Raw genomic sequence first — 24190 nt, 5'->3', positions numbered from 1 at the left:
GCATGAGTGTGTGTGCATGCACCTACGCATGTATGAATGTCTGTCTGTTGGTATGTTTTCAAACAATTAAAACAACCTGCTGAGGTTGGTTTGCTAACACAAAACATGGAGGTATCAGTGTCTTGGAGAAACAAGGCCAAGAGTGTTCTTCTCACTCTGGCATGCAAAACAAGCACTGCACTATGAGATAAAAAGCAGGACAGCTTTTTTTTCACCTCAAAAAGGACAAAAATGAAGAAATTAGCAGTGCAGGAAAGAAAGTAGATCCTGAGTCTGATGAAGAAACAAGTTGTGTAGTGCTTATCCATACAATAGATATTGTATTAATAGTGTATATGTATTGTATAGGTATATAGGTATTGTATAGTTGTATAGGTATTTTATAAATAGTTTTGATTCACAGATTTTGATTGACAGATATCTGATTGACAGATTGATGGGCTTAAACTAGATGCCTTCTGTGGCAGGCCAGTAGGGGGTGCTACTGCACTGAGCTACTCACCTTACTGCACCCAACCACTTTCCAGGCTCTGAGTACCTCCCTGGGGGTGCCTTACATCTGGCTGACTCCCTTCCTGGAGCACATGCGCTAGCCTGGGGGTAGTGCCACCACCACTCAGGGTCTGCAATGATCCTGGTGCTGTGCCCTCTGGGAAACACAGGCCTGGTAGCCCTTGACTCAACTCACTTCAAGAACTTGGGGTGCTACCCTTAGTCTGAAGCACAAATAGTGGTCTCTCTTAGCCAAACCAAGGGGATCCCAAGGCATAATCTAGAACCACTCCCAATAAGTCTCCCAAGCTAGGTACAAAGGAGAACTTTATTGGTTACAAGGAGTAGGTTTGGAATAGGGTACAGGGTTGAGCAATATTAGAGAAATCCCATAGAGCAAACTGGCATGGCTGGGTAGCCTTTGATCACGCATCTGAGTTACTGCAAGCTATATATATATAGTTAGATCTTAGGTAGCTTACTCACAAGGATCATCCAGAGGCAGGTGGAGATTCACTCTGGAGGCAGGCAGTTCATGAGTTTCAAGAGAAAGAGCAAGTTTCAGATGGTCCAGCTATTCTCTCAGTTTTCATCATTGCTACTGCCCCTCCTCCTGGGCAGTCCTTAACTTATTACCTCATTTACCTGATGCAATGGAGGCCAGCACCTGTTGGCTGCCATCCAACCAATTTGAAATGCATCACTGGTTGCCAGGCAGACTGGCAGAGTCTCTAGCCACTCCCCATCCCCCATCAGGTTGGCATTACTTAGAACAATAGGGAGCATAACCTGTAAGAGAACAGACTCTTACCTTTCCAAGGGAGATGAAGACCATCACATCCCAGGATGCCCCTTTCATGGAAGTGCGTATTGTGGTTGAAGAAGCCAAAACACACACGATGACACCAACTCCAGGGCCGCAGGTTGACTTATTTGATGCAGGTATTGTGATACTGAGGCTTCCCCTCATGCCATGCCTTCCCGGGTCTTAGCCAACACAGGGAACTTCCCCTTGCTGGTATCTATTTTTCCCAAGTTGACACAGTTCTGCCACAGTCTTTTCCCCAGCCACTCACACAGGCGGTTTATCCCACTCTTTTACCAACCACCGGTTTCCAATCCCAGCAGGGAATCCAGCCCACTCTCTAGGGGCTCCCTGGGGCTATGTCCCCACCCAAAGGGATTTGTGAAGTTGGCTCACTAACTTTGAGGGCCCTTTCTAGGGGTCTGTTTTCTCCTGCTTTACCCTTGGGTGCTGCACTGGCCTCCAGCCTACTCACAAAGGCTTCAGCATGCACCCACAGGATGAGGCAATGCTGCCAGCTCTTCCCAGACCTCTTCACTCAGCACACACCTATTACTACCACCCCTAGGGTTGGGGAGACTCCTGGGCTTAAGGAGAGCCTACTAAGGCAATCCCTGGGCTGCAATTTTCCCAGGCTTCCTGTTGCAGAGCACTTAGGTGCCCTGCACCTGAAAGTGGAAATGGCTCAGGAGAGACCCCTAGTGGCGAGAAGGGGGAGGCTCAGCTGCCAGTCACCAGGGCAGCACAGGTGCTGGTTGCTAGGACAACCAGTGAAAACCAGCTGACAGGAAGGGGCAGGGCTTGGCCCTTCTTAAGCCCAGGACTGAGGCCAGGAGGGCAGTTCCCCTCTAGCAGCCAGGGAAGGGGGAACTCGGCCAGTGTAGAGAGGGGGAGGGGGAGGGAGAGAGGGAGAGAGAGAGGGAAAGGGAAAGGGAAAGGGAAAGGGAGGGGGGAGAGAAAGGGGGGGGGAGGGGGGAGGGGGGGAGGAGAAGCAGCCAGACTGCATGAGCATCCCCCTGGTTACTGCCATGGGTTGAAGTATTTCCCAGTAGGGACTGAATGTTGTTTTGACCGTATGGTTTAGCTTTATGTTATAGCCCGGAGGCTTAGATTTGTGTTAGAGCTGATTGGCTGGTGGTATTGCTTCTGTTTGTAGTTTTATAAGACTGGAGGACTGGGTGAGGCTATTACGGGCTGGAGGAGGCCTCATAGTGGCTCCATAGTAGCATGGGGGCCCTGGTGCCAAAGAGGGCACCACATTTTGGGTGCATTGACCCTAGCCCCAGTGTGGGCAGGTGCGAGAGAAGCCAGAGTGCCCGTGGGGGTGCAAGGTGCGAGACGAGCCAGAGAGTGCCTGTGGGGGTGTGGAAAGGGATTGACCAAACGTCCAGAACATCTGTGAGGCTTGGGGCATGGTACAGGGGTAGTTGGAGCTACACACAGCCTCTAAGGCTGGGGTGAACCAAGTCACCCAAAAGAGAATTAAGACTGGGATACATCAGGGCACCGTGTCAGAGAGGACAAAGGACAGCCTCCTTTAAACTGTTAACATCAAAGACATGGTAAGCGAGATTGTGAGGGTGCTTTTAATATCACCTTGGCACAGTAGGGGGCGCTAGGGAGTTCACAGCCACCCCTAGGACCCTGCCCTGTGACACACTCCCTAACTGACTTTTTTTTTTTTTTCATCTTGAATCCCCTGGCTGGGGATAATACCAGCCTACAAGTATGGTGTCCTGATTGGGACAAAATTGATGGCAGTTCCAGTAAGGTGTCCCTGCTGGGACAATCTTCTTCCTGCATTCAGGCAGAGCCCAACATAGGACACTCTGAAGGCAAGTGCCCCTTAAACTGCTTGTTACTTAGTGAATGCCTAGTTGTCTGTAGTTTGGACATTGCAGAGCATTGGCACTTTGGGCCTGAACAGTGGCGATGAATAGGGGGGTGCATGTGCACCCTGAGAGCACCAGGGCACCCCTTTACTGGCTGCAATAGGTGGGGGGGCTGGGGGGAGTGCTGGCGCCCCCCCCCCCCCCCCCCCCCCCGCAAGCTCTGGCTGATTGTTGTGATCACTGTAGCCGCTTCCTGAGATAAGCCACAGCGATTGGCCATCACAGGATTGCCTGGGGGGGGGGACGTCCCCCTCCTGGTCTGCAAGATTGGCTGTTTGGCAGGACTGCTCATAAGGGGAGGCATGTGCCCCCCCCCCCCCAACTAAAGCGGCACCAGTCACCCATAGGCCTGAAAGATCTTTCTGGTTCTAGCATGATGGAACCGCAGAGCTCATGCAGAAGCAGCTATGAGTCTCTTGGGAATACCTGTTGGCTTTCTAAATCTTGGGCTCCTTAGTTTTGTTTGCTATTGTGGAGAGTGACCAGAAATCGGGAGTTAGTGTTCTGTTAAGTGCTGCTAATTTAGCAGTTGCCTTAGATGTGGTATTGCTGGAACAGTTGGTTATATATTTCTTTAAACAGAATTCAGACCTCTGAACACAAGGTTAAAAACAAATTTCCAGAGCAGTCTGAAAGGCAGCAGGGTCCTTGTGGCAGGAAGCCACCTTTGTTTCTCCCCAAAATCTCTGTGCAGTGACAATTTGATTAGGAGGGGCCCAGGAGAGGAGATGCACCTTTACCCTATCTCTTTAGGTAACCTGAGCTGGCTACATTCCTGAGGGAGGGGGGAAACCTGCTCCCTCTGCCTATGTGACTGGTATCAGCTACCTGGGTGAGGGGCTTCTACCTGGTGGGCTAGAGTCTGCCGGGCAACTGGTTGTTAGAAATATTATTAAAAATGCATTATCAATAGTGTTGTTAGAACAGCACAGCTGCTAGCTCTCCTTGTCTCCTTGGTGGAAGAAGGGGGGCTGGAGATTGAAGGAAAAAAAAAAAGCTACTAAGGGCTCTTTGTACTAAGGTATCACTCTCTCTTTGTTCTGCAAATTTACTATCTCTTTGTTACACTAAATCACACTTCCTTTCATGCCCCCTACATTTCTCAGGGTAGATAAGAATAATTGCAATCTTGGCCTTGGGTCTGAACTTTTTGTAACCTAAAGTACTTTCTGAGCAAGCGCAATCAGCTAATACATATAAGCCTACCCGCCCCGCATACTTAAGTAGTTAATTATAATACACATGCGATGTATGACGTGACGTCATTTCATATATGTTTGTATGAACCAGAAATGAGTTGTAAGAGTTCCTGCTTCTGTACATGTGCTCAGGAGAGAGGGGATAAAAGCCTGCTGAGAAGTGTTCCCCGCGGGCAGAGGGTTTGATCTTTTGTCTCTCTCTCTGACCCTATTTGCAAATATATACCTTTTGTATTGCTAATGGAGTGTGTCTGTGACTGAGAGTTTTTTGCCTCCCGAGAAACGAACCATAGCAAATTTTTGCAACATGGTGATGTATTTCAAATTGGCTGGCTGATAGCCAACAGGTGCTGGCCTCCATTGGACCAGGTGAATGAGGTCACAGGGGCTATATAAGTTAAGACTGCCCAGGAGGAGGGGGCAGCAGCCATGTGGGGGACTCCAGACTTAGAGGAGCTTACCATCTGAAACTGGTTCTCTCCCCCATAACTCACGAGCTAGGAACAGCCTGCCTCCAGAGGGAATCTCCAACAGCCTTGGGATGATGCTTGTGAGTAAGCTACTTGAGATCTGATTAGATATATAGCTGGCAGTAATTCAGATACGCGATCAAAAGGCTACCTCAGCCAGACTGTTTTGCTCTATGGGATTTCTATGAGATTGCTCTATCTTGTACCTTATTTTCACACTACCCCCTGTAATCAATAAAGTTCTCCTTTGTGACCGATGTAGGGGTTATTGAGGGGTGGGTCTAAATTATGCCTAAGAGGCCCCTTAGGTCTGCTGACTAAGGGAGACTTTCCTTTTTGGCCCCCGATTTGGGGAGGTGCCCCAAGTGCTTGTACTGGGTCGAGTACCTGTAGGGCTATTAGGCCTGTGTTTTCCCTGAGGACACAGGGCCAAGAAAATCCCTTCTCGGCATGGTGGCAGCTTACATTACCCCCCAGGCTAGCAAGCGTCCTCCAGGAAGGGGATCAGCCGGACACGAGGCACCCCTAGGGAGGCAATCGGGAGCCTGGAAGGTGGTTGGGCGCAGTGAGATAGGTGGCTCAATGCAGGAATGCCCCCTACTGGCCCGCCACAGTCATCTGGCTAGTGTTTTAGGGGTTAATTCCTGCAGCTATGTTATAGGGCTCTGCTGAGTCATTCAAGGACTTTTTTCAGCATGAACTTACATTCTGAAGCCATACATCTGGCTCTGACCTTTTAGTGCAAACCATGTTCATAGCTATTATTGTTAATGTGGAGAACCACTTTCAGGATAAAGTGGAGAGCTAAAGTGCAACCACTGCTCCTTTGAGGTATGTTTGCCTCATGTCCCTGATGCTCTCCTGAGCTCACTTCACTGACCCACTCCTGTTCACATATGCCAAATGGCAAAATGTGCCAAAGAAGCTGCTGGTGACTAAGGTCTCAACAGCATCCATGGGGAGCTTTGGAATAGCCTTACCATCCACCTTCAGAATTTGGCATGCTCAAGAGTGCCTCTGCCTGAGAGCCCAAGGGACAGGCACAGAGATATCGTTGGAGACCTCATTTGGAATACAGTTAACTGAGCACCCTTGTTTGATTCACCCACTGAAATCAATTCTGTTTTGTTTCTGCTGCAGTTGAAGGAAAAGCTGTATTTGCTACAATACTGATCCCAAGCCCATGGAAATCAAAGGAAGTATATCCAACAATTTGAATGGATTTTGGAACAAGCCCTGTTCAGCAAGGAGGAACGTAAACCACAAGACATAACAGAGCAGCTCCACACCCTGGGCAGCACTGGCTGTTACATGGCTGAAGATGCCAACTGTGGTGGTGACTATTTTTGTGTACCCCACCCCTCAGTTAATGCTACTGCCTGAATGTGCCTAGGTTCACCTGGAGAAAAATCCAGTGAAAGCAATCTCTTTACTTCATCTCAATGTCAGCGTGGGTTTGATTTTTGTAAGACCTTATCAGTCTAATTTAGGCTTTGCCATAAAACCCAGATGCTGGGAGCAAGTCAGATCACAGTTACATTTTCTCTGAACCACTAAAGTATGGAGATTGGATGAAGAATTCTATCTGCAAATAAGATCCCTTAGCTCCAGGTAAGTTGTGTCTCTTACAGTGCCAGCTTTGGCTCTATGGAATCATTTGGAAGCCATTTAAGGACCCAGGCCCAGTATTTTTTTTTTAACCTCTCTGGGAATACTCCTAACAACAAATTCAGATCTCTGCCACTGCAGTCCATTGAGAGAGACCCTGTAACTGCCTTGATAGATTCAGCCAGAGGCCTTCAGTTCTGGTACAGCAAACAAACCTTGCTCTATAGAGATTCTGACTTTCTAAGCAGCCCAGGTGGTAGTGGCTCCTTCCAGCTGCTACCACTGCTGGTCCTAGCGCCATGGTACCAGCTGGGATCCACACTGCACAGTCCTGACACCACACACCCTGTGTCTGTTCCAGGCTCACCTGCCCAGGCTCAGCAGCAGCAGCACAGGGAAGATGTTGCTTAGCATGGGGGGGGGAAAGCGGCCCTGACCCCTCATTGCTGCCAACTCTTCCTGCTGCAGGTGCCCGGAGCCTGGGCCGGGCTGCCCTGCATCTATGCCACAATCACCGTGTGCCTCCAGGATGCCCAGAGGGGCAGTGGTGGCAGTGCAGAGCAGACGGGACAGCCTGGCATGGGCTCCAAGAGACTTGAGCAGGAATGGCTGGCAGTGGTGAGGGGGAGGGGCCATTCCTCCCTCCCCCATGATAAGCAACAGCTTCTGTCTTGCACCTGGGGTTACCAGGAATAACAGCCACAAATTGTTAGAGAGAAGGTTCAGGCTGGACGTCAGAAGACACTACTTTACAGCTAGGGGTGCCAGGCTCTGAAATGGGCTCCCAAGTGAGGTGGTACTCTCTCCTACCTTGGGGGTCTTCAAGAGGAAACTGGACTGGGGGCAGGGAGTTGGACCTAATGATCTGTTTAGGTCCCTTCTGATCCTAAGTACCACGATACTATGATTGCTGCTTAGCCCGGGCACAGGGTGCATGGGGGCTTTGCAGCCAGGGTCCCCGCCAGTACCATGGGGCTGGGGCCAACGGCAGTGGCAGTGAGAAGGAGCTGCTGCCACCCAAGTTGCCTAGAAAAGCAGTCCAGCTGCAGAGCCACCCCAGCCCTGCTACATGCTTTTTTTTTTTCTGTTTCTTTGCACCGGTCCTGGAAGCACTGCAATACCAGGTCAATGCATGGAGTGGATGGAGCACGCTCCGGTTCCACCAACCAATACCAAAAAGAATCTGCTCAATATAGACCTCCTATAGAGGACATATCAGAGACAATTACCCTGGGAAAACCACCTTCCAGATCATGGTGTCTCCCCTGCCAGGTAAGCCCTGCTACATGCCCAGAGGGCAGCAGGATGTGCCACAGCCAGGCAATGCAGAGCAAGCATGGGAGCCAGGTCAGGGCTCTGCTGGGTTCTGGCTGATCCATTCTGGTGGTGGTGAGTCTGTAGTAGGGATGGGACAGGGTGGGGCCAGGGCTGGGCACTGTTGGGGATGGTGGGGAGGCACCGCAGGTCACAGGGGCTCCAGGCTGTTGTGGGTTTGATGCAGGTACTGACCAGCTCAGGGGGGGCATGTGGGGAAATCCTATACAAACCCTCCCCCACAACAAACCCCATAGCCACACCCTCCCCCACACACAATCACAAACCCCACACCCCTCCCCCTACATACACATACCCAAATGCCTCTGGGAGGAGCACTGCTCACTGCTACATGTACATACCCCCTAATGAACATTCCACACCTAACTCCCCTCACACTCCCAGCCACCCTTCCCGTCCACAACTCCCCACAAACCCCATACCCTGCCACCCACCCACCAACACATCCCCACAAACACCCCCATATCCACCCACATCTACCCCCACACCCCCAATATGCATACATCCATACACACAGCCCCCCACCCCTCCACATTCCTCTCATAATATACAACAGTTAGACTTCATTTTGCATTATTAGGCAATCCCCTCTATATACATCACACAAATCAGGTTAAAAAAGTGGTTTTAAAAAAAATAAAATTAAAATGTTATTGTCATTGTTTGTTTGATTTTTAGCATATAATTTTGTTTTTTTTTCTGGTTCCAAGATGGCAAACCCCCTTCCCAAAAGGAGTACTTCTGGGGGCAAAGGGAGGAACTTCTGATGGCAAAGGTCAGGGGTTAGTGGGTGGGACATCCAGTCCCAAGATGGTGACCATGGGGTGGGGTACCTGTCAAGGAGTGGGCCTACCCTTGAGGCCCTTGACAGCTCACCAAAAATTAAGTCGTCCACCATCCGAAATAATTGTCTGCTGCTGGGCTAGAGGTAAAAAGAATCAAAACTCATGGCAGAGGTGATATCCTTTATTAGACCAACTAGATATTTGCAAACAAATCTCTTTTTTTGCAAGCTTTCAGGCACAGCTTTCCTTCATCATTTACCTAGGACAGGGGTGGGCAATTATTTTGGGAAGAGGGTCACTTAACAAAGTTTGGTGAGCTGTTGAGGGCCACATGGGTAGCCCTACCCCTTGACAGTTGCTCTGTCACCATCTTGGGACCAGAAATTCCACCCCTAACCCCTGACCTTTGCTACTGGAAGTCCCTCCCCTTGCCCTTCCACCCCCAGATATATTCCTTTTGGAAAGGGGAGGTTGCCATCTTAGAACCACAAAAAAACAACTAATATATTAAAAGTCAAACACCTACTATAGCATATTTAAATTTTATTACAAAAAATATTTTTGTCATGTTTTGTGTTTGTATATATAAAAGTAACTGCATAATAACTCAAAATAAGTTCTTAGTCTCTTATATTGTGTAGGTGTGTATGGTGGGGTGTGGGTATGGGTGTGTGCATGTATGGTAGTGTGGGGGTGGGGAGAGTGTGAGTGGGTGTGGCTGTGTGGGGGGCATAGGGTATGTTGGGGGGGTTGTGTGGCATTTGTGGGGTGTGGGGGAGTGGTTCTGGAACACGGTCCTCTCCTGCAGTCAACTGTGTGTGTGTGGGGGGCGGGGAGCGAGGGGAGGAGGGGGGTGGGGCCCTCCCACCATGGTGCAGCAGCAGGCAAGGGCACTGGTTCCTGGCTCTGGCCAGTGCTGCACATCACAGTGAGATGTGCAGCCCACACCAAGCTGTCTGTATTGCTGGCGCTCCCTGAACTCGCATGCCCTGGAAGGATGCCTCCAGGTGCTGGAGCTGGTTGCCTTCCCAGCCTCAGCTGGCTCCAGTACCTGGGTCTTCCTTCCTGTGCTGCCAGTGATACAGAATGCCCAGCGGGAGTTGCACTCCTCCCTGCAATGTGTGCAGCACTGGCTGAGCGCAAGGGCCCCCCTGTGCTGCTCCTGCCCTCGCTGCCTGCCAGGACTGCGTGCCATGGGACAAGTGTGGGAGAGGTCCCCATACTCTCCTCCTCCTCCCTCACACCCACACACTGCCCAGGTAAATTCCATGCTGTCCCGCCCCAAGCTCTCACCTAGCTGCAGACCTGCCCCTTGCTGCATCCCTTTCTGCTGCCTGGAAAGAGTGGGACACCGGGGAAGCCTGCAGCAGCAGCCCTACCTGGTGCTAGCAGGGCTGGGCCCTTCCACCCATGAGGGTGGCAGCAAAGCATAATAGTGCATGTTGGAGGCAGAGGGGCTGGGTGGGGTACAATTTGTTGTGGGGCACTGCAGGCCAGATGCCTGGTGGGCCAGATGCAGACCACAGGCCATATTTTGCCTGCCTCTGGACTATGAGAACTTTTACAATTTTTGTAATTACCTGTGCCTGATGAAGGGTGCCTGTGCCCAAAAGCTTGCAAATAATTTTTTTTGCAAATATCTAGTTGGTCTAATAAAAGATATCACCTCTGCCACGAGCTTTGATTCCTTTTCTAAGGCACATTAAATTGAGTACCTTCATGTGCATATACATGAGCACGGAGGCTGCTCTGACGCACTGGAATTTCAGCTTTTTTAGTTATGCTTAATGCAGTAGATAATTGTGCCTCACATTAGCGTAATGTCACAGTTTTTTATATGATACATTCATGCACAGTAAAATAGTTTACTCGGCATTAAAGTGTACGTGTAGACACACCCAGTGACCTACTATAGGAATCCCTCTGGCTAGCCCATTTAACAAAGGCCTCTCTAACAAAGCCAGTGCCATTCTGAACCCATGCCTGAGGCCTGATAATATACTAGTTACAGTGAAATGTGCATGTCAAAGGGCCAGAATTAGACACCATGCAGTGAAGAGAGAGGAGTTTTGTTGCCCCTCCTTTATAGTGTTCTTTGTACTTATCCTAGTAATACCTACAAAACCTCACAACACCTACCTAGGCCATCTACCAATGACCACCACTGGCATCTGGCCAGAAGCTTGCCAAGACCACTTGTCATCACCACAGAGGCCCAAAAGATTCCTAGCTGACTTCAACATGGCTGTTGAAGTTGCTCAGGATAATGAGCCAAGGTGACTCCAAGAGCAGCTCATACCAACTCATAGTTGGGCATCTGTGGTCCAGGAACGTGCCACGTTCACCAGCACAATGCTCAATTCTCTCCAGTCCCTCCCCCTCCTCCCCCCCCCCCCAGAGTTGAATAAATTGTATCTAGAAATTGGCACCTTGTGTGCCTGAGAAAAGATGTAATAAACACAGCTAGCCTGCCTAAGCTACTCCCTGGACACATCTACCCCAAAACCCACCCAGCAGTATTAGCTAGCCAGCTATAAGTAATATGCACGTGCGCAGGGGCCTCATCCATGATTAAATACAGACCATGGAAAATGCATTACCTGGCAATGATTTATGACCTGCTGTTCAGAGCAGCTTCTCTGATAAGGACACTCACCAATTAAAGATCTGGATCAAGACTACCAATTTATTTCACAGTGGTCACAACTTAACTGTCAGTAATAAGTTCTGGTTACATCTGATATGGGCACATTTGAACAAGCACTTTAGTAAGAAAAGTCTCCAGAGCACACAATTAGACCAAACAATTCCCCTGAAAGAGCATTTTGCCAACGTGATACAAGATCATGCACTGCCATCTTGTGGATCCAGTTAGTGACTCATGTTATGACTTCCTGTTCACTCTTCCTCGCTCACTCTTTGCCAGATTATTGTCATTGGTCCATTAGAGAACAGATTATTACAGCATAAGGTGTTTCTCTTTTTGCCCCATCCCAGTGCCAACCTATGCCCCCAAAAGTATTTGCCTGCTGTTTAGTGTCTCCCTTACTCACCTCTCGCTTTTTCCCCGATGCTTCCCCCCGCGATGCTTTCCCTGCTTTATCTTTTGTTTTCCTAATTTCTACCTATTTACATTCTCACTGACATCCTGTCACACACACTTTTAGCTTCTCTCATTACTTGGAGTCTCAGAATAGCAGATACTCCCTATGCCTGAAGATGGGTGATTGTGCCCAGAAGCTTGGTAAGAACTTTTTTCCAACTACTCAGTTGGTCTAATAAAAGATATCTCATCTACCCAAAGAACCATGCCTGCCAATGAATGTAACAATGCATTCTTTCAGCCCCCAATGCCCACAGGACCCTGGGCATCTTGTCAAAAATAAACAACATGATATTGACAAAATAAGTAACAGGTCCCAAGTGTCCACCCAGTGTGAAGCACAAAGGGAGGAGTCTCCACCATGCAAGAGGCTACACGTGTTGCTGTAGTTCCCTGCCTCTCTGCCATACCCAGTGTTCCAACAGAACAGAGCTCCTATTGCCTGCTGAGACAGGGACCGATGAAGGGATTCTCCACACTGCTGCCAAAGATGGGATATTGGGAAATCTGTCCTTAATACATGTAATGCAATTTAATGAGTACTTACTTGCTCAGCTGGGATTGCACAGGCCCAGCAGCATGGTAATGTTTGGTGGGCTAAGACCCCTTGACTCCCTGATGGGTATGAGTGCTGTGTACTCAGCCCTGGACAGGTGGGAGCACCTCACGCCTCAGACAGAAAGTGTCAGGAGCACTACCGAGTTTGTTTGCTCACTCAGCTCCTGATGTCAAAGCATCTGGGCAAGTATGAAGCAAAGAGAAAGGAGAGCAAAATCATCCACACAAACAGCTAGCTAGAGATGGTGACAGCAGCTTAAAATAATAGGAATAACCCTCCTTCAGCATGACAGGAAGCTGAGGGTCTCAACAGGAGGACTCAGGTGCCTGTATACCAATGCCAGGAGCATGGGGAACAAGCGGGATGAGCTAGCCCTCCTGTTCTCCAATGGGCAGTGTCGGGGAAAACCGAAGGATCAGGCCCCAAGGTCACGGTGGGCCGGGGTGGCAATTAGATACGGACAGGTGGGATTAGCGGCGTAGAGTCTGGAGTTAGGGACTCGGAGCGGGTTGAGGAAAAACAGGTGAATTTATTTGACTTACGCTTCAGGCGTAGGCAGAAAGGTCTTCAGTTACAGTTTTGAAACACAAACAAACAATTAACAACAAAGGGGTCTGTTGGCCCACGAGGTTCAGTCCGAAGACCTAGTCCCAGGGCTGGTCAACAGCTCATAAATGGGGATTACAAACAACAAAACAAACAATAAAACGAACTGTAACACGGTGATGGTGAACTGCGTGACGCCAGTCCACAGCAATGGACGAATCGGGTGGTCGAATGAGAAAGCCGAGGTCAGGAGCCAGAAGGTGATGCAGCGGAGACGTCAGTTGGAGGGATGAGCAGAGTCGTAGGTGGTGAAGGAAAGCCGAGGTCGGTGATCCGGAACCGAGTTAAACAAAGTCCATAGGGTGATCCGAAATCGTAAGCCGTTAATCAGTTCGAAAGGTAAGTCAGGAAGCCAGATGAACGTAGTCAAAACCGTAATACAATAAGCAATATGAAGCCACCGAAGGAGGAGATCAATAGGCCCTGAAGCCTGACTCAGAGAACAGTCCCTGCAGCTGCAGCCTCTGTCTCTGGTCCACGCGATCTCCCCCCACACACCACCACACACACCACACCGAGGGAGGGGCTCACAGAACTTTTATATCAATTTAGTAGCCAATCAGCGTGCTCTCCGCAGAGAAATTTCTAGTCCGATTACCTCATGTCAGGTTCTGACTGAGCATGCTCTCAGTCAGGAGCTGACACAATCTGAGCATGTCTGTGGGGAAAGTAGGTCAGCAATGATTGACAGCTCCGCAGGTCACCCAGGGGGCAAGGACTGGGTGAGCCTTGGAAACTTCCACTCACAGCTTCAAACCGCGCATGTCAGTTTAACCTCTTCTGTACTGGCAGCACACACTTAAAAAATTTCCATGACAGGCAGTACGACCTAGTAGACATAACAACAGAGACCTTGTGGGACTCCTCACATGATTGGAGCGTAGCCATGGAGATGCAGAAAGATGGAGGTGCAGCTCCAGTTAAGGAGTAGTACATAAAGGAGCAATACACCTCCTTGGAACAAGGACAACAAAAAGTCCTTCTTTAGGTATGTAGGGAAGAAGAGGAAAGCAAATTGGAATGTGGGGCCACTGATCAACAACTAAGGACAGCTGGTTACCAACACTCGGGAGAAAACTGAACTAAATGACTACTTTGCCTTGGTGTTTCACCAGGCCCTGGGGAAAATCATGCTGGATAGGGTACAGAACGAGCAGGGCAGAAATTACTGCCTCCCTACTTTTGCCATGAACTGGTGTGTAATCGATTAAATTAGACATATATGTCAGCAGGACCAGATGAATTTCATCTGAGGGTGCTTGAAGAAGCTGGCTGGCATCATCGCAGAGCCACTGGCAAAACTGTTCCAAAACTCATGGCATCCCAGAGAGGTCCCTGAGGACTGGAAGAGAGTCAGTGTTGGGACCTGGGTAACTATAAGCCAAATAGCCTAACTTCTATCACAGCGAAAATCCTGGAAAAAATCATTAAGGAGTCTATGTGTGATAGGCTTGCAGAAGGTAGGATTCTGAATGACAGCCAGCATGGCTTCCTCACAGACAGGTCTTGTCTAACCAACCTCATTTCCTTTTCCGATTAGGTGACTCGCCACCTGGATAAGGGAGACGTGGTGGATATTGTATATCTTGACTTCCAAAAAGCCTTTGATCTGGTATCCCACAATGTTCTTGCAAGAAAATTGGAAATAGCAGACAGTTAGGTGGGGACAAAGCTGGCTGCAGGGTAGGACCCAGAGAGTCCTAATGAACAGATCTGTGTCATCTTGGCAATAAGTGGGCAGTGGTGTCTTGCATGTGTTGGTGCTTGGTCCTGTACTTTTCAACATCTTCACCAATGATTTGGATGAGAGGGTGAAGAGCTCACTGGCCAAGTTCACAGATGACACCAAGTTATGGGGAAGCATGGTCACGCTTGAAGATAGGCTACAGATACAGATGTATTTAGCAAGTTGGGCGAGTCAGAACCAGATGAAATTCAATCTTGAGAAATGTAAAGTGCTCCACCTGGGGAAGAACAATCCCTTGCACACCTACAGGCTTGGTAACACCAACCTGACCAGCACTATGAATGAAAGAGACCTGAGGGTAATAACAAACCACAGCATGAATATGAGCCGGTGTGGCAGGGCACTGTTTGTGCCTGCCACTTTAAAGGCCTGGAGCTAGCAGCTGCCAGGTGCCTGATGAGGGCAGCCATTTTGGATCTGGGGCTGCCCATATAAACACGGCAGTTCTGCTGGTGGTGGCTAGGCTCCTGGTCTTGGGTATGACCTAAAACTGAACCTGCTGGGAGTGGGTGGCCTGGTGGGGCTCCCAGTGGTGCAGAAGCCCCCAGGAAATGCCATGCCAGTTACTACAGGTCAGGCTGCCTTAACCCCTAGCCCCCACAACTGGGTGGGTTACCCCTTTGTTGGAGGGTTGGGAAGGTGGACCCCATGGCAGAAGAGTAAGGGCCATAAATTCAATGTCTGTCTGGACTTCCCCTGACTGGCTCATGCTGGGGCCAGGACTGGAAGGGTTAAAGGGCCAGGGGCCCACTGCAAGGAACACTGAAGAACTGAGGGCCTGGGGTTTGACTGGCCTGGAAGTGGGCCAGGGCTAGTGAGCCAAAGGTCCCAATGGGGGGGATCACACCTGAAGGGGAAGCAGCTCAGGGAGCTATGTTGCCTGGTATGAAGGCAGAAGAGACTACCTGATGAGAGGAACCCAGGTGGGGTTCAACAGTAGGATTGTGGGGGCCGGTGATAGTAAGAATTATAGATGCTATCTGTGAGGCTTGTGCTGTGGCGTAGGGGAAGAAAGGAGCTGCAGATAGCAACCCCTGGCATCAGGGCATGAAATGAGCAGCCTCCTGCTTCATCACATCTTTAAATAATTAACAAGGCATGGTGGGGAAGAACATAGGCGGTTAGCCCAGGAACAGGTGGGTGGGCCACAGTGAGATTGGCCCCAAGCAGGCCCCGTTACAGCTGGCAATGCAACTCTGTTGCCAGCAGGGCAAACGATACTCTGGTATGCAATTGATGCATCTCCAGCAAGGAGGTGATTCTTTTGCTCTACTCGGCACTGGTGAGACCCCAACTGGAGTAATGCATCCAGTTCTGGGTGCTGCACTCTAAAGTGGACTGGTACAACTTGAGAGTCCAGAAAAGGGCCACATCTATGATTAGAGGCTTGCATGGCAAGCCATATGAGGCAAGGCTGAGGGACCTGGGACTCTTGAGCATGAAAGGCTGAGGGGGAACTACTGCTATGTCAGGAGAGTACATTAGGGGCTCAGTGAACAACTTTTCACCAGGGTGCCCAGGAGTAATGGCCATAAACTCCTGGAAGATTGCTTTAGGCTCAACATTAGGAAAAACTTCTTCACAGTCAGGGTGTCCAGACTGTGGAATAAGCTCCCTTGAGAGGTGGTGCAATCACCTACCCTGGAAATCTTCAAGAGAAGGCTGGATAGTCATCTTGCTGGGGTCAGGTGACCCCACTTGTCTTTCCTTCCTGGTGCAGGGGGCTGGACCTGATGATCTTCCAAGGTCCCTTCTAGCCTTACAATTTATGAATCTATGAAAAGGAATGCTAGTGCCAGATATAAAAATGCTTTTGTTAGACCCTAACAACTAGGGAGACAACGATCCAAATGCTCATGGATCACAAATGCTTTATAAAATTACACTAGTCATTATTAGCCAGAGCAAGCGGGGAGCAAACACCAGCACACATTGCTCACAACAGCTTTATTCAGAATGGAGACTGCTTCAACCCAGGTCCCTCACAGACGCACAGCCCTAGCTCCACCTCTGTTTACTGTTTAGTTCATTAGCATGGGATTGTTTATGCATTTCATTCGTTTACATGCCTTTTTGCTATGGGTGCATGCTCAAAACTTTTGATCACTTGCTGGTCCTTTCTGGTTTCTTGCTGACTCCTCCTTCATCTCCAAGGTCTTGCTTCTGCTTTATCTCCTGACAATAGCTGGTGGGCTGCATCTTTTTCTTATTACACAATGGGCTCTATACTTTACAACACTATGACCTTGTTAGAAAACTGCTTGCCTAAGCGTTTGTAATGTTACTTTTAATATATCATTCTGCCTTGTGGTCAGCAGCTCTGCTGAGGCAGAAAAAAACCTTGTATTCAGCTGCAAATCCAGTGTTCCCCAAGATCCAAATATTGTCACCCAAACAGCTTTCAAGATAGTAATATGGGAGAAAAGATGCTTCTAGGGGATAGGGATTTTGGATTTGGATGGGGAATGATCAGACAGATCATTGCTACTCAGAGAAGCAAGCAGCGTTATTTTAGCAGGCCTGCAGGGATCTCTGGGGATGCCCACACCATGGTAGCAGTATGCCCTGGCAAGGATGTCCCTGAACACATCCCACTCACCCGCTCCTGCTCACATGATCCAAACCCAGAAATACACTGGTGAAACTGCTTGTGCTGTTCCCGATGGCTAGTTTCAAGCATTCTGGAGGCTGAGGTCTCAAGAAAGCTTGTGGGCCAGATGCTCTCAAAAAGGCCACGCTAGCGTATTTGCAGGTTTGATGCATACAAGTGGGAGTGGGTGGCCAGGGCATGCTTGAAGAATGTCCCTGTCAGGACACACTGCCACCATGACTCCAGTCTTCTGATTTGAGAACAGAGAGCCAGCCAAGCAAGGCTAACCCAACAATCTGACTAGAGCAAAGTTGCTCTTACTGCTAGCTGGTGGCTACAGAGAATTTACTGTCTTCAGAGAGAATTACACACTTTAAACAACTCTGTCTCATAAGCCCTTGTGAAGCAGAGTTACCTGCCTGACCAGTGTCACAGAAGTCTATGAGGATCTGTTCTGGGGATGCACTTTCCTTGTCTTACCAATTAGCAGGCCCTTGCCCTTGTCCCCTGCTCCCTCTTTTCAGAGAGCACTAGCAGAAAGGAGAGCATAACAATGCTCAACTTATATGCAAGGAATACAAGGAACCTGAGTAGAAGACTGCTTAACTCTTTCTCCCTTTATATACCGACATAGGAGATGCACTGTATGCAGCAAAAACTGCCCTTTCTGAGGTCACAGTGACCCTAAGCTAGAACTCCAAACACTCCTCACTACCATACAGCTGTAGCATGCACAAGCCTAGGTGCTATTCAAAGATAGGTTATTATAACCACCTTGGGGCAGGTTGACTAATTGAAACAAGACCAAATGAGCAAACATATGTACCACAGGGAAGTGGGGGAGGAAGGACCAGGGTATTAGTAATGGGGAAAAATTTCTACATAGGCTCACAGTACACATCAACTTTGGGGGCTAACTGAGTTAACAGTTTTTATCTAAATATACCAGTGGCTTTTGTCCTCTCCTAGGTGGTTCACTGCACTTCATTACCACCCTTGGCTACCAATGTTTAGCAACTACTTTAATGTGAGACTCATTATTCAGATACTTTGACATAAATTATCATTTCCATAATTTTAAGTCATTGCTTGTTGCTTCCACTGAGTGATCTCTCTCACACACTTTTAGGCCATAATGAGCTTTGCCTTCACAGATGGCTTGTTTTCCTCTCATTTTCTAACGATGATTTTTTTGAAGCATCCTAAAGACAATAAACACAATCAGAAAGAGGCCTTGGGAGCAAAGAATTTGTCTCCAGTTGTTTTGACTTTTGCCATGTTCAGGAAAACAGAACTAGATCCAGTCTTTGTAAACGCATCAGAAAAAAAACATGACTACAATCAGTTTCCCCTTGCAAGTTAAATAACCCACAGGAGCCTAAAAAGTCAGAACGGGCTAACAGATCTTCTGGAATTGCATCACCAAATTCAAATCTCTTAACTCTACCAAATCCCTAACAGCCTCATCAACCCTTCACAGCTGTTTCCCCGCACTTGAGAAATACACACAACCGAAAAATAATAGGTAAGATGCAGGCATTGCTGCTTGTATATTCCCTGGACCAGGGGTATTTAGCCTGCAGCATGCATTTTACAATAGCACAGGCAGCTGGGTTGTGGCATCCCTCAAATAGCACAAGTGGGGACTATAGTGACAGATATAGCAGGGCACAGAAAGCAGAGCAATATAACATACAGGAGAATGGGACCAAGTGGCACTTGGAGGATGCAAGGCTTACCTTGTGGCATGTCCACCAAAACCACTGCCTGCCCACTGCCTTGGAATATCACAGTTGCAACAATACTCCCACCCTTGTCCCCTGAGGCATATTTCATGGGTGTTACCTTTTCATATCACAAATGCTTTATAAAATTACACTAGTCATTATTTTGTTCCATTAAGTACCAGTTACATGGTAGTTGGGGAGTGGTCAACGAAACACCTGCACAATGCTATTAAATCATTCTAGTGATATTGCTATAAGAAGAGCTTATCAGAGTATAGTTCCTATAGTTGGCTAATTTTGTTAGATACAATTTAAGTGTAGCTAGGCTGTTCACAGGCTTTAGAGGAGGGCTCAATTTGTGTATTTAAACAAATAAATTAAATATGAAGAACCTGTTTTTTCTGTATTCATATAAAGAATATACAATATCATATAGTTCAGGAACTGCCCTACAAAAATATCCCTACAGATTTTCATTAGAATTTTTATTTTTTGATATGTTCTTTGTATTACACAATCATAGAAATGTATGCCTGGAAGGTAAATAATGATGTCACCTAATTCAACTCCCTGCTCAAGACTGGATCATACCCATTTAAACCAGCTCAAATAAGTGTTTGTTTAACTTGCTTTTAAGAGTATAAGTCCTTTTTGAGGCAGCTTATTTGTTAAATTCCTGTCTCAATACTAGTTATTAAAAAGTGTAATAAAATAGTTCAGATGTTATTCCTTCTCTAAAAATACTTAATATTATCAGAGATGCATAGTAGGGCTGCGTGAAGCTTCGATCTCTGATTCGATTCAGCAGAGATTCGGCCCAATTTGGTGAATTGGCCCACTAAATTGGGCCGAATCTCCGAATCCAAATCAAATGAGAGGACCCTTTAATCTCTCCAAATCAAATCAAAACCCTCTGAATTGATTTGGAGATGGACACAGTTTTAAATGTTTCTTCTACATACTTCTAGGTACCCCAGTGATCGTGGGGTACATGGAGTATCCCTCAGTGCAAAGAATTATGATGTCATTGGGATAACGGAGACCTGGTGGGACTCCACCCATGACTAGACCATGGGTATAGAGGGCTATACCCTGTACAGGAGGGATCGTGTAGACAAAAGGGGCGGGGGTGTAGCTCTCTATGTGAAGGAAAGCTACATGTCCCTGCAAGCTGATGCTGGCGACCGGCATGGACAGCTAGAGACCCTCTGGGCAAAAATTCGTGGGAAAAACGGCACAGGGGACACAACGGTGGGAGTCTACTACAGACCTCCCACTCAAAGTCCCGAGCTTGACCAGGAGTTCACCCGGGAACTGACTGAGGCCGCTTGCTCCAGGACCTTGGTTGTCATGGGTGACTTCAATTACTCGGATATCTCGTGGGAAGATCACTCAGCAAAATCCGAGCGGTCGCAAAGCTTTCTCTCGTGCGTGGATGACCTCTACCCGACTCAAGAAGTCTATGGGCCAACGAGAGGCAAAGCGCTGCTCAGCCTGGTACTGGCTACGGGGGACGACCTAATCGGCGACCTAGTGATCGATGGGAAGCTGGGTGACACGAGCTGATCACCTTCACCATCCGCCGTAAAGCTGGCAAGTCAGTCAGCAACACAGAAATCCTTGACTTGAGAAAAGCCGACTTTGACAAGCTCAAGAGGCTTGTCGGTCAGGCCCTCAGGGACCATGACCCCAGGGAGATCGGAGTTCAAGAAGAGTGGTTGCTTCTCAAGGAAGCGATCCTCAATGCACAAGCTAAATCTATTCCAACACGGAGGAAAGGCAGCAAGAAGGCACAGCAGCCCTCCTGGCTCTCCAGGGACCTAGCGGACCTCCTGCAGCTAAAAAGGAAAGCCTACAAAGGAAGGAGGACGGGATTCACCTCCAAGGAGAATTATTCTGCACTGGTCCGGTCCTGCAGGGAGCAAACCAGGAAAGCCAAGGCTGCAACTGAACTCCAACTAGCTTCAAGCATCAAGGACAACAAAAAGTCCTTTTTCAGATATGTGGGGAGCCGGAGGAAAAGCAAGGGCAATGTTGGACCCCTGCTAAACCAGATGGGGCAACTGACAACTGATGCCCAGGAAAAAGCCAACCTATTAAATAGGTACTTTGCGTCAGTCTTTCATCAGTCCCATGGGATGCCCATGCCTGCTATGGGACAGGAATATCTGGGTGAGGGGGATCCCCTACCCTCCATCAATGCTGACCTCGTGAAGGAACACCTTGAGAAGCTGGATACCTTCAAGTCAGCTGGCTCTGACAATCTGCACCCCAGGGTACTCAAGGAGCTGGCGAGTGTCATAGCCCAGCCCCTGGCACGGATCTTTGAAAACTCCTGGCGCTCTGGTGTAGTGCCCGAAGACTGGAAGAAGGCCAATGTGGTGCCGATCTTCAAGAAAGGGAGGAGAGTGGATCCGGCTAACTACAGGCCCATTAATTAGCCTGACTTCTATCCTGGGGAAGATCTTAAAAAAGTTTATTAAGGAGGCCATCCTTGATGGACTGGCCCAGGCTAACATTCTAAGGGATAGCCAGCACGGGTTTGTTGCGGGTAGATCTTGTTTGACCAATCTCATTTCCTTCTATGACCAGGTGACCTATCACCTGGACAAGGGAGAAGAGATTGATGTCATATATCTTGACTTCAAAAAAGCTTATCCCATGATCACCTCTTGGCCAAACTGCCCAGTTGTGGCCTTGGCTCCACCACGATCCGCTGGCTGGGAAACTAGCTCCGTGGTTGGACCCAGAGGGTTGTAATCGATGGCAGTCACTCATCGTGGTGCCCTGTGACCAGTGGGGTCCCTCAAGGCTCTGTCCTGGGACCCATCCTGTTCAACATCTTCATTAATGATGCGGACATTGGAGTCAGGAGTGGACTGGCCAGGTTCGCCGATGACACCAAACTTTGGGGCAAAGCATCCACGCCAGAAGATAGGCAGGTGATCCAGGCTGACCTGGACAAGCTCAGCAAATGGGCGGATGAGAACCTGATGGTGTTTAACACTGAAAAATGCAAGGTTCTCCACCTTGGGAGGAAAAACCTGCAGCACCCTTATAGGCTCGGCAGTGCTATGTTGGATAGCACTACAGAAGAAAGAGACTTGGGGGTCGTCATTGACCACAAGATGAACATGAGCCTGCAGTGCAATGCTGCGGCTAGTAAAGCGACCAAAACGCTGGCTTGCATCCATAGATGCTTCTCGAGCAAATCCCGGGACGTCATTCCCCCCTTGTACTCAGCCTTGGTGAGGCCGCAGCTGGAGTACTGCATCCAGTTTTGGGCTCCACAATTCAAAAAGGATGTGGAGAAGCTTGAGAGAGTCCAGAGGAGAGCCACGCGCATGATCAGAGGTCAGGAAAACAGATCTTACGATGACAGGCTGAGAGCCATGGGACTCTTTAGCCTGGAAAAGTGTAGGCTCAGGGGTGATCTGATGGCCACCTATAAGTTTATCAAGGGTGACCACCAGGATCTGGGGGAACGTTTGTTCACCAGAGCGCCCCAAGGGATGACGAGGTCGAATGGTCACAAACTCCTGCAAGACCGTTTCAGGCTGGACATAAGGAAGAATTTCTTTACTGTCCGAGCCCCCAAGGTCTGGAACAGTCTGCCAGCGGAGGTGGTTCAAGCACCTACATTGAACACCTTCAAGAGTAAACTGGATGCTTATCTTGCTGGGATCCTATGACCCCAGCTGACTTCCTGCCCTTTGGGCAGGGGGCTGGACTCGATGATCTCCTGAGGTCCCTTCCAGCCCTAATGTCTATGAAATCTATAAGAAGTGCAGGGGGCTCCCAGCACGCTTGGCAGCAAACCCAGAAGTAGACCAGAAGTACTTCTGTTCCACTTCCGGGTCTCTTAAGGAGCATGCTGGGCCCCCCCCCCGCGCCTCTCCGGTTCGGCAATTGGTGCCTCCTGGGTCGGGGGGGGCACCCAGGGTTTCACCGTGGCCAATCTCCGATCTGGAGGGGCATGGGGGGCTCCCCCCAACACGCTCCTCTTCAGACCCAGAAGTGGACCTGAAGTGCTTCTGGTCCACTTCCGGGTTTGCTGCCAAGCATGTGGAGGCCCCCCCCCATGGGATGCTCCACGTGCCCCAGCATTACAGAGTTCATGAGCCGTGCTTGTACCGTGAGATATGTAGAAAAAGCATTTAAAGCTGTGTCTATGTCTGAATCACTTATTTCCAGATCAGCAATGAATCTTCAGATTTGGATTTGTCTGAATCAAATCAGGGACACTGATCTGAATCAATGAATTGAATCATTGTCCATGATACAGGCCAAATGTGAATAGGGCCCGCTTCGCATAGCATAAATTTTGGTAATCCCAAGATCACTTCATCAGATGCATCAAAAAGGATTTATGGGATCAAAAGCTCACAAAAGCTTATGCTATATATGTTATATATTTCTGGTTTAGTTAATCTGTAAGGTGTAAATCTGCTCTGCCTTCTGTGTGACTTCAGACCAACTACCTCTTCCTGTTGAATATTAAGTAATTTTGAGAATCAGTGTTTGTACTGACTGACCACTGCAGTGAAACTGAATAATTTTCAGCTTTGCATCTCAAACTGAAACATAAAATGGACTTTTGCTCTCTCAATTTAATATAATGGAACAAATAAAACATAAATACTGATTCATCTAAGGCTACAGAACAGCTACATTATCTTCTGTTATTTGAAATTGCGTATAATCCATGATTGCATCGTGTGTATGTACACACAAGGGGACAGAGTTCCTTTCTTCCTTCCTTTTTAAGGTTTTTAAGACTAGTTTAGACAAAAACTTGCCTAGGATGGTTCAGATAAGGATGATTCTAGTTTAAGCAAGCAGCTGGACTACGTGACCACCTGAGGTCCCTACCAGCCTTACTTTTCTCTGATTCTGATTCATAGTGTTCTTCACTCCAGCCAACCCGATATTTAGCTCCATTTAAACCTTAGGCAACTGTACATTCACAAAATTCTGCCCAGGCAAACCCGTTCACGTGACTAAGTGATTAGACAAAAGAGGACTGGCAGCCCATTCTCCCGTCTTGGCCCAGTAGCCTAGTGGTCAGCACGCTTGCCCAGGAGGCAGGTTTGAGGCCCACCCCTCACCCAAAGTGGGGTTTGAACCTGTAGCTAACTAATGAATAGTGTATTAACCACCATGCTGGAGCTTAAGCACTAACCAGTCCCCTCTCCAGCTCCTCCTGAGGCTGGCCTTCCAGGCAATCAAAAAAGTGATATGGGGCCAGGAGAAAGAGTACAAGCTAGGGCAT

At 48.6% G+C, this 24190-nt stretch overlaps 1 protein-coding gene and 1 pseudogene across 5 annotated transcripts in view; both read right to left on the bottom strand.

Annotated features, from left to right (window-relative positions):
- LOC149856527 (uncharacterized) overlaps positions 1-24190 on the bottom strand; it is a 35744-nt gene that overhangs the window by 5745 nt on the left and 5809 nt on the right. The window contains exon 3 of one of the 5 annotated variants that reach the window (XM_090064250.1): positions 12758-18393. The exons of the other annotated variants lie outside the window; for them this stretch is intronic. Coding sequence (XP_089920376.1) covers positions 18340-18393 — 54 coding nt within the window. The 3' untranslated portion in view covers positions 12758-18339. Of the gene's footprint in view, positions 1-12757; positions 18394-24190 lie in introns of those variants that run through there. 5 annotated transcript variants of the gene reach the window in all.
- LOC149856528 (U2 spliceosomal RNA) lies at positions 7554-7767 on the bottom strand (annotated as a pseudogene).

The sequence above is a fragment of the Crocodylus siamensis genome, chromosome 10 (assembly GCF_052110815.1).
Source record: "Crocodylus siamensis isolate JL-2025a chromosome 10, ASM5211081v1, whole genome shotgun sequence".
NCBI classification, from domain to species: Eukaryota; Metazoa; Chordata; order Crocodylia; family Crocodylidae; genus Crocodylus; species Crocodylus siamensis.
The sequence above is the reverse complement of the archived record's forward strand: the minus strand, read 5'-3'. Positions and strand labels throughout refer to the sequence as shown.